Source organism: Cetorhinus maximus, chromosome 12 (genome assembly GCF_964194155.1).
Source record: "Cetorhinus maximus chromosome 12, sCetMax3.hap1.1, whole genome shotgun sequence".
In the NCBI taxonomy this organism is placed as follows: Eukaryota; Metazoa; Chordata; class Chondrichthyes; order Lamniformes; family Cetorhinidae; genus Cetorhinus; species Cetorhinus maximus.
Genome location: NC_135890.1, coordinates 17,837,549 through 17,850,772, shown reverse-complemented (window position 1 = coordinate 17,850,772; position 13,224 = coordinate 17,837,549). Strand labels below are relative to the sequence as shown.

At 40.6% G+C, this 13,224-nt stretch overlaps 2 protein-coding genes and 1 pseudogene across 8 annotated transcripts in view; 1 reads left to right on the top strand and 2 right to left on the bottom strand.

Annotated features, from left to right (window-relative positions):
- cax1 (cation/H+ exchanger protein 1) overlaps window positions 1-8,379 on the top strand; it is a 53,669-nt gene extending 45,290 nt beyond the window's left edge. For 3 of the 4 annotated variants that reach the window (XM_078553084.1, XM_078553085.1, XM_078553086.1), the window contains 4 exons: window positions 794-888; window positions 2,844-2,922; window positions 4,918-5,026; window positions 7,670-8,379. In XM_078553084.1, the coding sequence (XP_078409210.1) occupies window positions 794-888; window positions 2,844-2,922; window positions 4,918-5,026; window positions 7,670-7,743 (357 nt within the window). In that variant the 3' untranslated portion in view covers window positions 7,744-8,379. Of the gene's footprint in view, window positions 1-793; window positions 889-2,806; window positions 2,923-4,917; window positions 5,027-7,669 lie in introns of all 4 variants that reach the window. The other variant, XR_013578101.1, reaches the window with a different exon arrangement.
- Window positions 6,703-6,881, bottom strand: LOC144688169 (U2 spliceosomal RNA; annotated as a pseudogene).
- A 1,392-nt stretch (window positions 8,380-9,771) lies between the features above and the next one.
- klhdc10 (kelch domain containing 10) overlaps window positions 9,772-13,224 on the bottom strand; it is a 43,870-nt gene continuing 40,417 nt past the window's right edge. For 2 of the 4 annotated variants that reach the window (XR_013578097.1, XR_013578100.1), the window contains one exon: window positions 9,772-12,681. The gene's annotated coding sequence lies outside the window, so the exon portion shown is untranslated. The remainder of the gene's footprint in view (window positions 12,682-13,224) is intronic. The other 2 variants (XR_013578098.1, XR_013578099.1) reach the window with 2 other exon arrangements.

Sequence of the window (13,224 nt, the reverse complement as noted above, 5' to 3'; positions counted from 1 at the left end):
TTTGAAGCAACTTGTTCATGTGATTTAATAGCCATCAAGAACCTGTTACAGGATTTTTTCTCTCAAAATAAATCATTTAGTGTCCCAGCTGCTTGGGTTTCTGTAACACGAAGTAAACCTTGTTTACAGCTGTACACTAAGATGTTATCAAACACCTACTTTCAAAGGCATCTTTTTAAAAAAAATAATTCATGGGATATAGGTGTTGCTGGCTAGACCAGCATTTATTGCCCATCCCTCATTGCCCTTAAGAAGGTGCCTCTTGAACTGCTGCAGTCCATTGGTGTAGGTACACCCACAGTGCTGTTAGGGAGGGAGTTCCAGGATTTTGACCCAGTGAAGGGGAAGGAACATCTCCAGAATTCCCTTCTGAAAAAGGGGAGGGACACGACAGCTTCTGTGGTGGAGATGAGAGGGGGCAAGGGCCCAGCAGTGACCCAGAGTCCCAGTAAGGGATGGTGTCGGGCTGGAGAAGTTCAGAAATGGGGATAGAGCAAGGATGTGCCTGGACTAGGAATAGGCTGAGGATTTAGATTGGCTCTCTTGGCGGGGCCAGGGAGGACGTGTGCAGATCTAAGAATAAACTGAAATTTGAGCAAAAATACTGTTCCTGAAGGTTAAATAAATTGTGGGTAGAATCTGGGAGAATGGAAGGAGTGGGTGCTGTACTGGTCTTTTCATTGTGTTCTACAACTTTTATTGTTTCCTTCAGATTGGAAAAAAGGCAGAAATTAGTGGCAACTGCTTTATTCTAAACTGTTTCCCTCATGTGTTTTTATACTATCCAAAACAGTACTTCCTTGGTGTAACTGTCTTAGCAATGGTCCCTGAGCTTCCTGAGATTGTAAATGGAATCCAGTTTGCACTGCAGAATAACATCAGCCTCAGGTATGTTGCTGCTAATTGTTTCTCTCCCTCTCAATGTGCCACTCTGTTCTTTTGACTTTTGTGGGCTGGCTTATCTTTTTTTATCTCTGCCTTGTCCAAGACATATATTGTGGAGGCTGTCAGGTGATGCAACCCCTTTTTTTGGGGTTAGAATTCCAGTGTGTGGGGGCATCAAAGAGCAGGAACTGTCTTTCTTCACTTTACATTCTACTGCCTGTTGACTAAACCAGTTGGCCAAATTGATTCTTGACTAATCATAGGGTAGAAGTCAAAATGGCGAGTGGTTCAGGAATAGGCATCCATCCTGAATGCAGTCTTTAGTATAAAGTACAAGACATTTGCTAAAGTGTCGTCTTTTTTTGGTTGTTAAAAAATGGTAATTGACCAGTGAAGATCTAAACCCCAGTTTCTGATTGACCTCTCAACTTTTACCCAGCATGTGTCACAAGCTGTTAGGAAATAGAGTTTAAGTTAGTTGTATTTGTGGGTGTTAGGAATGGGTTTTAGCTTTAAAATTTAAGTTTGGTTTGTATTTATGTTTTAAGAAATGTCAAATGGAGTTTTAGTTTCACTTTGAAAGGGTGCTGGCATTTCTAATGAGGTTTTTTATGACTTGCAGCTAAGTTAGACAAGGGTAGAGGAATTGAATTGTTGCCTAGCAACAGGGGCCCAGGGAGGCAGGTCCCTCCCACAGATGCACGCACACAGAAGAGGAGAAACATCAGTTGTTTTGGAAGCTGTTTGAGGGCAGTTGGTTCTGAAAGTTGCTGCCAGGAGAGACTGGAGCAAAGGGGACAGCCAGACCCAAGCTAAAGAAAAACCCCAAAAATCCAGGGGAGTGGAAGAGGGGAAATTCTAAAGAAGACCTTCTAGTCAAAGGAAGGACAGGAACCTGGAAAGTGAAGTTGAGGGGCAGAGAGAGAGAGGCTCCAAGTTTCAGAGTTAAAGAGACAATAGCTGCAGAAAGCAGATTTAAAGTGCAAACAGTTTGCAAGAGGCATGAAAGTCCAAAGAGATGCCTGAAGGTCTGTAACTCTTTGCTATGGGCATGTGAAGCAGTGGTGTACTTTAACGCTGAGTTGGGGTGTGTGTGTGGGGAGGATAGCTTGAATGCATGTGGTGACTCAAGGAAGAGGAACATCAGGAGAGTTTGAAACCCTGGAGGTGAACCCTTGTGGAAGGCGTCTCAAAGAAAGCGTCGCTTTGGGAGAAGATTCCAAGGTGAGTGGAGTTTGGAAACCCTCAAGTGAAGAAAGGAACTCATGAGACTGGTTGGCTCAGTGTGATGTGTCTGGGGTGAGGGGTATTGAGGAGAGATCCATAGCATCCATTTGAGGTGGCATCTGTCACTTGGTTTCAGAGTGTAGTGTGTCTGACCACAGGGTGCCATAGGTTTAAATGGACTGGGTACTTACTGTCTACATTAGAGTGTAAGATGGCTTTTATTACTTGTGTTATCCTTACAAATCTGTGTATACCTGTAGGAGTATATATAGTTATATAGTTCACTTTTTCTTGTTGAACAAATGTTTTATTCTTGTTAAAAGTTCATTAGCTGACCCCTGTGCTTCTGTTCAGTAGCTACTCTCCACGTCTCTAAGCGAACAAATAAAAGTTAGGATCTATCAAGCTGGGTTCCACTCTGGGATCAGGCTTGTCCAGGAATATCCTCAGCTGGGGATCATAACACAAACAGAATTAAAAATATAGTCAAGTATAAACATCAACATATCACAAATAATCAGAACTCTAATTATAACCCGGTCATAGTATTAAACTTGGGTTTTTGTTAATTAGCAAGAAAACCAGATGTAGAGATTTACCAGGATTCTTGAGCATGTCAATGGAAGCAAATTTCTTGGAGTGGGGGGGAATGATAGAATGTGCTTCACCAAAGCACAGATGTTTCTCTTTGTAGATGATTTGGGTTGATCCATCTTGATCTGCCTCCTCAGCCTGGAAGTTGGAAGCTCCATCGCTGTACAAGTGTGTATGCTGCAAATCCCAGTCCTAGTACTTTTCTCAGTCATTTACGTAAGTACTTAATTTACATATGTAAGATTGTCACTGGTGGAGTGGGGAGGCAGACCAGATTTAATGGAAGTATGTAAGGCCATGGGGTGGGGGGAAAGCTGTGGAAGAACTTGTACGCCAGGATGAAGATTGAGTTAAATATATTATGGATGGGAGCTGTTGAAGGTTTTTGAGAAGGGATGTCGTATAGGAAAGAGTATTAGCAGTGGAGTTTTAAACAAACTACTTTGTGTGGGGTCTAGCTTGGAGGTGATTGCCACAGCAATGATATTGCTGAAGGGGCAACATGCGGGCTAGCAATAGAAGTAGCTCCTAAATTGGAGCCTTGCAAGTTGAGATGTTTAGGGTTGAAGGAAGGAGCCAGTACAGGTGGGACTGGAACCAACAGTGTAATGGCAGAGGTGGGTCACAGGGCAGTGAATGGTTCATTGCATTAGATGCAGTTGATATTGAGCTAAGAGGTAGTGAGCCAAGGTTAGTCACCAAGGATGGTCCAGGTGCCGCAGACAGGATGGAAATTGGATCAACTGGATTGGAGCAGGAAACGGTCTCAAATAGTTAGGTGAGCACTTGGCTAAAGAAGGGAGTGCTGTGCTGTCAGAAATTGATTGGAAGATTACAAGGTGAGAGTGGAAGTTGAGTTTGAGGACTTTATTTGTTCATTGACATGCCAAGAGAGTTCATGTACTGGAAATGGAGCTTCAATAGGTTGGGCAGTGTTTTTGTATTGCCACATTGTCCATTCCTTTTGGCAATGGATGACAAAATTAGCAAGAAATTAAAAAAGACAATAAATGCTTCAAGTATAGAAAAAAGGATAAGTATAGCTAAAGCAAGCAATAGTCCCTTACAAAGGGTGAAACTGGGAATTAATAATGGGGAAGCTAGGAAATGGCAGTGTCTTTGAACAAGTATTTTGTATCTGTCACAGTAGAAGATTCAGAAAGCATCCCAAGAATTGTCAAAGCAAGAGGCAAAAGGGATGGAGGAACTTAAACCAATCACTAGGGGGAAAACTAATGGGACTAAGGGCTGATAAGTTCCCTGGACCTGCTGACCTCCATCCTAGGATCTTTAAAAAAAAGTAGCTGCAGAGATAGTGGATGCATTGGTTATAATTGTCCAAAATTCCCTAAATTCTGGAAAGGTCCCAATAGATTGGAAAACTGCAGATGTAGCACTCCTGTTGGAAAAAGGAGGGAGATGAAAAGCAGGGAACCGAAGATAGTTAACTGAGCATCTGTCATTGCGGGGGGGAAATGCTAGAGTCCATTAAGGAAGTAGTAGCAGAACATGCAATCAGGTAAAGACAACATGGTTTTATGAAAGGGAAATTGTTTGAAAAATTTAGTTGTTTAAGAATGTGACAAATAGGGTGGATAAAGAAGAACCAGTAGATGTGTATTTGGATTTCCAGAAGGTATTTGATAAGGCACCATGAAAGGTTACTATACAAGATTAAGAGCTCATGGTGCTGGGATGATATATTTGTGTGGATAGAGGATTGGTTAACTAACAGGAAACAGTCAGAATAAATGGGTCATTTTCAACTTGGAAAACTGTAACTAGTGGGGTGCCACAGGGATCAGTGCTGGGGCCTTGACTATTTACGATCTGTATTAATTGTTTGGATGAAGGGACAGACTTTATTGTAGTCAAAGGGTCAGGGGTTGTAGTCGAGGGTTATGGGAGGCAAGCAGGAAAGCGTAGTTAAGGCCACAATTGGATTTCTATTATCTAATTGAATGGTGGAGCAGATTTGAGGAGCTGAATGGCCTACTCCCGTTTCTTATCTTGTGGCACAGCACTCAATATGTCTCAGTGCAACCTTTTGCTGGAAAGCAGAGGTTATTGGGTAACTTTTGTGGAAGCCAAAAAGACTTGCATTTAGTTGTAAGGTTCTGATTAGGTTAAGACTGAGTGTTTAAAATAACTGCCAAGAAAACAGTCTTAACCACCCATGTACTGACCATGTGCCATCTGGTTTTTGTTTAGCCTGTAGGGTTTAATTTGCTGTTCAGTGATCTCCACCTTTGGGCATCAATATTCAGTGTCATCTTAATGAACTATATATTCATGGATGGAAAGTGTGACTATTTCCAAGGTAGGTTGACTTTCTTTTAATGAGCTGTATGGAGGAATAAATAGTAAAATGTGTGGTTCTTATACTCTTACGGAGTCAGAATGGCATAATGCCTGTGCCTAGATGAAGGGCAATGAATTGTTTACTTGCATGTCTATGCAAGTAATGTAATCAGATGTTTGGTCTTCTATGCATTTACTTAGCCCTTTATTCTGTCCCTGAGCTCAGGACAGTACCTGCTTTATTTGCAGCCTGACCACTTAGAATGACTTACTATTACTTCTTATACAGCACTTTTCAGACCCTCCCAAAGCCTTTTATAGAAAATGAAATATTTTTGAAGCATAGCTACTGTTGTAAATTGGGGAACATGTCAGTCAATTTGTGCACCACTGGCTCCCACAATGTTTTTATTAAGTACTGCTGGACGAGGGATAAATATTGACCAGGACTGGTGAAAACTGTCCTGCTAGTCTTTAACATTGCACCAGTGGACGTTTTTACACCCACCTGAGGGCAGGTGAGGAAAGGGCTTAACATCTCATCTGAAAGGGGTATATCTGACAATGCAGCACTCTCTCTCTCAGTAATGCACTTAAGCATCAGGTTAGATTTTGTGATTTGTGCTCTGGTCTAAGGAAATGAGGTTAAGGTCACCTTCCTAAGAATTGGTATCTGCTTTGGATGTCTACAAAGATAAATAACCAGCTTGAATAATTTGTGCGGTTGCCAGGTCTGAATGACTTCTTTGGATAGAGTAATTTGACTTGTCATCCTGGATTAATTGCATTCTATAATAGAATATCGAGACTCGTATACAGGCAAAGTGAGTGAACTCAGCCCTCTTATCAGCACCTGTCTTCACCCCTCCTGCACCACCATCAACCCCCCCACCCCACCCACCTATCAAGATTCCTATCTAACCTGCTCTTGCAGTCATCAGATGAAGGTCTTGCACAAGCAGGCGATCTTGACCTAGTTCTTAATGGGCATGATTCTATGTCACAAAGCTGGCAGTTTGACCAGAGGCCACAACAGCTGCTGTGAGGAAATGTCACATTGTACAAAGGGTGTTCTACACTAGAGCCAAAGCCATGCCTGAAATGGGATTGTATTCCATTTTCCAGCACTAATAACCCTCCCCTGCAGGGAGCACAGCTTTAGATTGACACATGAGCCAGAGAACTTAACTTATTTGAATAATAAAATTCTTATGATATGAAGTACGGTACTTGAAGGGATGCTGAAAGCAGATTCAACAAGACTTTCAAAGGAATTTGTTATACGAGCAGAAGAAAAAATTGCAGGGATGATGGGGGTGGGGGGAAGAAAAGGAAAATAACTAAATTCTAGCTCTTGAAAGATAAGCCAATTGGCTGCTTCCTTATTCTTTTAACATTAGTTATGTGGTCATGTGACTTATGGCTGCTTTTGGGATCTTGCTGTATGCATATTAATTGCCATTTTTATTCATTCACCGGGAAAGCCAGCCAGCATTTATTGCCCTCAAGGTAGTGGTCAGCTACCACCACAAACTGCTGCAATCCATATTGATTATAGCTTTTTGTTGTGGTTTTGATATAAGTGGCTTGCTAGGCCATTTCAGAAGGCATTTAAGAGTAAACTACATTGCTATGGGTCTAGAGTCACAACAGGCCATACTGATTAAGGATGGCAGGTTTCCTTCCCTAAAGGATTTTTTTTGCACCATTCCTGAAGACACTGCAATATCAGGTTGATGCTTCGAGTAGAATGGGCAAGCCCCTATTCCATCTCCCTGGACCAAAAATCAATTTAATATTTGGCCCCCCGATAGGGGACATATCAGATATTAAACTGATAAGAACAGAAACTGCACAACCATTATGGTTTTTATGACAATTAGTTCCATGATCACCATTTAGATACTAGCTTTTTCCAGATTTAATTCTCTCTGAATTAAAATTCCACCAAGTGTTTGGTGGATTTGAACTTGCATATTTGGATGATTAATCCGGGCCTCTAGATTATCCAGTAATAGAACCACTATGCTACATAACCTGTGTTTTCCTACATTTACAATAACCACACTTCAAAAAATGCTTAATTGGTTAAGTGCTTTGAAATGTCCTGAGCTCTCAAGTCCTTTATTTGCTGTGGCTGTGCCTCATTTATGCTTTCTTTGCTTGGGTGCTCCTGGCCACAATGTTCTTCCACTCAGAATAGATTAGTTCCAATAGGCTTCATTTTGTATTTTTAAAGGAAGAAGTTAAAATTAATTGTAGAAATAAACACTAGTTGAACCCTTTGTCCTTGCCTGTAGAGCCCCAAGTTTTGATCACTTATACTCTGAAGCTCTTTCAATCCAGATCCAGTTGATAATGTACCTGAGGCTCATGTGAAATCTGACTGATGTGGTGGGATTTGGTTTTGAAGCAAGAGCCCCAGCAACACTGGAACTAAACAGAGAGCTTACATAGCATTTACAATGCAAAAACATGCCATTCAGCTCAAATAGTTTATGTTTGTCTCTATCTTGGGGATGTTTCGTGCTACAGTAAAGAGTAGTTACAGTGAGAGTAGTTAATCTTCCACTCCAGCAAAGGGTGTCCTTTGCCTTGAGTATTCTTTGGAAAGTTGGGAATTTTCTATACTTTTAATCCTGATACTAATTTGTCTCCACAGGTACAGCACTGGTGGTAGTCTACCTCATCATCTTGTCCGTGTACTTCTTTGCTCCGTCTCAAAGTGGATGCTGAAATGGAATCATTGAACTCTTTACATGACTCGGACAGTTTGAACAGCTCTGGGGCAGTTGTTGGCCACCAGTTAGTCTTCAAGGAAAAACAATAATCCAGCCATCTTAAGAGTTGTGTAAAATGAAAACTCTTGAGTGCTGGCAAGTAGTGACTAATGGGACACCGCTGTTAACACAATTTGAAAATCCACTGTGGTGATTCAGTTCTCCTACCATCGATCAACTTCTCCAACCTGTCCCCTGATATCAGCATTCTGTAACCAGATGGAGAGGACAGAAGAGCTTGGCTTCTTGCTTCAAAGATTTCTTTTTGGAAGAGGTTCTGTAAGGTGATACTCCCTCTGAAACAATGCTGACCTATATAACTCCAAGAGCTGCTTCCTTGTCTGAAGACTTCAGTTTGATTCCTTTAACAGTTATGGCTGTTTTTGATCTAAATATGCTTTCCTATGTTTTGCAAAAAATGAATTTGTACTAAAGACATGGTTAAAAATATTTGAAGGAAGCTGTGGCTTTCTTACTTTAGTAACTTAATAGATGTATAGTGTTGGAGGGACTGTGCAAGTGGGTAAAAAATGTATTTATAGTCAATCTGAATTGTTTAGAATAAAATTTGTATTCTATCTCCATTTACAAACTGAAGCTTGATTCTAGTGCTAGAGAAATTAGAATAGCTGTCCTGGTACCTGTATGCCCTATAACAATGGATCCCAGACCTTGGGTTGGCAGGGACAGGAGACAAGAATCTGCCAAGCATCCTGCTGTTGAAAGTTATCAAGTGCTGCTGCTGCTCTGGCCACTATAGTCAGCAAACAATCTCTAACTAGGTTCACATGATGTCTAAGCTTTTTCTCTTTCTATTTTTCTACTGCTTTAAGCTTCTCCACATGAAAGAATCTTGTGGAACTAATGATAATCTGCTGTAATGGATTGAGAATTGGCCGAGTGCCCACAGGCATAAAGATGTTTCTGATGATTTTTAATCTGCTGGGAGACTGGACACAGTGATGTCTTAGAGGGATCAGTGTTGAGACTTTTTTGTTTTACTATTTTAAATCTTTTTAGATGTAGATATTCAGGGGAATGATCCACAAGTTTGCATTCAGTACCAAGGTATGTGAATGTTGGGACCGAAACAGGATCAGTGTTGGAAGGATGAGCCTATGTTTAGGCAAATGGTTTTTAACTTTGCGAAGTGTACTGTTCTACATGTGGGCAGATCAAATGCTGAAATACCTTTTCCCCATTGAGTCGTTAGTCCAGTTTCTTTTAGGGTAGGATTTGGGATTATTTAATATAATTTTCTAAAGATTCATGACCAATGCTGTGAAGCTAAAGCAAACTGGGTACTAGAGTGTATTGTAGGAAAATTCATTGCAAAACTAAGCCTACCATTTTTCCCCTCATGCAAGAGCTTAGTTAAGTCTCAGTAGAAATACTATATGTCCAGTTTCGATTTCCTCACATGGTGTGAGATAGAGGCTGAAAGGGTGCAAGAAGGTTAAAAGAATAGTTCATTGGATCTGTACAATTTAGAAAAGCAGACTCCAGTGATTTGAGGTTTATAAATTAGAAGGGATTAGATTGTTTGAGCAGGTTATTGTAACTGGATAGGAGAGGACCAGGGGCTCATTCTTCCAAAGCTATGAAACAACAGAACTAGATTGGATGTTTTCCCCAGACAACAGTGAACCTGTGGATAAAGCTGCTGGCCTGTGGTGAACACTAACTAAATTCCTTCAGGAGACCTGAACCTGTTTCTGACTCTGCTGGTGATCAGTTTGTACAAGATTTTGTACAACCTGTACTATAAATCTGGATTTGTGATTTCCTGGACAAGCAGTTGAGAAAATCAGCATGATTTTGATTAAATCCCTAACCAACCTCTTAATAAGAAGGCAATATAGCTGTCAAACAAATATAGGATGACCATTGTTACATGAGATATTGGGAGCTCTTGGTGCCCATAATCCTGTACCCCAACAGTTCAGACCTTTGGAGGAAACATGCAAGATAATTCAACTTCATGTTAATCTGGGAAACTGAAGCCTGTAGTCAGGTTGTATTTATTGCTCAGGAAACAACACTTAAGTTTTCATGATCCAGAATAATTCACTTTTTAAAATGTACTGCATACACCCTGTTTTTAAACAGCTTGTATTATAGACTTGAGTTAAAACACATATCCTCATTCCTCTTAAACATCAAATTAGAGAATGTAGCAAAACCAACATGCACACCTGACTTTTTCCTGTGTTTTATTTACACATTTCTGTACTCACTACAGCATAGGTCTGAGAACAAGGCAAACAAAATACTGACACTGACTTTGTTTCTGAACTGAGTCCAGCAGAAAGATTATAAAAATACAGGATGAGGATAGACTAGCATAATATTTCAGATGGTTGCCATTCCACATCACTTAGTTCCTGAATTGTTTAAAAAGGTGGGGAAACCCTAACTTGAGTCCCAGAATGAGTGCTTACTTCCCATTTGCATCCACAAAGTATGGATTACTCAACTGGATTTATTAGATCTAGCAATCTTGACACATGGGACGAAAGGGTCAGAATTACTATGGTATTTTAAAACATTTTCTCCTCCTGTGGGTATTCTTGTTGGGGGTAGATTTCACACCCTCTAATAGCTTATTCTTCAGGAGTGAATCTCAAGTAGGTTGGTAGATTATTTTGGCTGCAGGAATTTAGAGTTTGACATGCTTTGTGTGTTGACCATGTGTCCATTGGGTAATCGTAATGATCAAGTTTTGAGCAGCTGTTTTCTCTTTCTTCCTCCCCCCACCAGCCCACATACACACAAATGTAGAGGTGCTTTAAAGTCTAACCAATGTGGGTAAAAAGCAAAATACTGCAGATGCTGGAAATCTGAAACATCTCTATGTTGGAGAAACTCAGCAGGTCTGACTGCATCTGTGGAGAGAGAAACGGTTAACTTTCTTCAGAGCTCTGAAGAAGGGTCATACAGACTCAATGTTAATGCTGTTTCTCTCTCCACAGGTGCAGTCAGGCCTGCTGAGTTTTTCCAGCATTTTCTATTCTAACAAATGTGGAACCTGGTTTACACCATATTAAGTGGTTTTGAATAAATCGTTAATAGAAATTTAGGGAGAGGGTTATGTTGGGCAAAAAGGGTTAAATTTTTCATAGGGCTATGGGGAATGAGCAGGAGAATAAGACTAATTATTTAGCTCCGAGCCAAGGCCACCACGATGGGGTAAATATCCTTGCTTTTGTGCGGAGAGAATCTGATTCTATGTAAATAATGAAGGTGCCTACAGACCTCAATCAGGGAGCAGGGAAGTGGATATTCCACATTAGGTTACAGGTTCATAGCACAGAAAAAAGGTCATCTGGCCTATAGTTAGCAAAAGGATTTGTAAAGTTCTCATTCCTGGCCATGCGATCATTACACCCTGCTCCTTCAAGCCGTGGCTACAATCAGTCTTGCCCTCCTCTCCCCTTCTATTTACAATTTATATCAATAACTTGAAGATAATGAATGTATAGCTGCTAAATTTGCAGATGACAAAGGTAGGAAAGTAAGTTGTGAAGAGAACATTATCTACATCCCTTTGTGGACTCTAGTACAAATTTATCCACTTTAATAGGAGGAATTAATTATTTAAATGGAGAGACTGCAAAACTCTTCAGTACAGAGGGACAAGTCCAAAAAATTCAGCAAGTGATCAGGAAGGCAAATTGAATGTTGTTTATATTCCATTCCCCTTGTTTAAAAAAAAGGGATTTTTACTATAAGTTGTACATAGCCTCGAGTACTGTACAGTCTTGGTCTTCCTATTTAAGGACATAATTGTATTAGCAGTTCAGAGAAAGTTCACTTAGCTGATCCCTGGAATGAAGGGGCTTATTTTGAGGAATGGTTGGGTTTATACTCATTGCCTTTCATTCTTTTAAACGCCAATCTTATTGAAACAAAAGGATGAGGGGACGTGACAGAGTGGATACAGAAAGGATGTTTCTCCTTGTGGGAAAGGGTTAGAACTAGGGGACAGTTTAAATAAAGGGTGTCCCATTTAAGACTGCTGAAAAGTTTGAGAGTTGTGAGCCTATGGAATTCTCCTCCAAGAAGTGGTGGAGTCAGAGTCATTGAACATTTTTAAGGCTGAGTTAGATTCTTAACTAACAAGGGAGTCAAAGGATTATGGGGGGGTTGACAGGAAAATGGAGTTAAGGCCACAATCAGATCAGCCATGATATCAAATGGTGGAGCAGGCTCAAGGGGTCAAATGGCCTGCTGCTCCTAATTCGTATGTTCACATGAACTCAAATGTAATATATTTTAGTAATAAACTAAATATACGTATTACTGCACAAATTCTAGAATAATATGCAGCCCACAATGAGCAATTTTCAGCAGTGTCTTCTAAAGTTGGGTTTTGTGATTAAATTTGAATTCAGAAATAATCTAAATGGAAGTGAGCAGTGATGGCAGGGAGAGCTTCAGTGTCCCTGTCACTGAAGGAGTGTTTGCAATATCCTCCAGTCACTTGTCTCACCATTAACTCAATTTGCTCCACCTTTCCAAGAACAGTTTGCACTGGCCTGTTTGAGCTGTGGCTAATGCCAAATTAGTTCTCTCAAACTGCACTTTCAGTCAGTGCCTTTTTAATTTGTACAGTAATATCTGGGTAGTGCTAATGATACTCTTCCCCATTAGGCAGGTTCAAGGCAATTAAAGCAAAATACTGCACATGCAGAAAATCCTGGAAACAGTCAAGGCTAGGCAGCATCTGTGGAGAGAGAAAGTGTTAGCATTTCAGGTCAACGACCTTTCTAATTAAAGTCAAACTTATTTCAGTTTCTTCAGATGTTTTCTCACCCATTGAGTGCTTCCAGAGATCTGTGTGTTTATACTTAGAAACAAGATAATTGAGCTGATGGTTCCTAGGATGGCACAACTGAGGGGAAATAGGGTGGTAGAAAAAAAAATAGGTTTTACACTTCTGATCACTACTCAGGGTATAATCCCCACTCCCCCTAAGAAAAGTGCACTTTGACAACAATCAGGCTGTACTGTAATGAGACAGCTGCTGACAGTCTGTACAGTGCATCAAAATAAATGTTTGCTGACTCTTAACACATCCTCCTATTTCAGTTCCAGTGCGTAAGTAGGTGTCATGCATTTAGGCACACCCTACACAAGTACATTTCTCCCCACAGATGCTGCCTAGCCGCCTTGACAGTTTCAGAATTTTCTGCATCTGTAGTACTTTGTATTATCCTTCTTCCAGCAGATGTGCTAAAGGCAGAGTTCCTGCTCCCAATAGCTGCTGATATGGCTGAAATGCTTACTGCCATTTAAGGGATAATAAATGGTTACTGAGGTAAGAAGTAATTCACAGGCCTGCCTGGAACCGATACCCCAAAAGTTGTCCACATCTGCGGGCAATGAGGAATTTTACTGAGTGGCTGAACTCTGTACTCAAGGACTGCAGTACTCT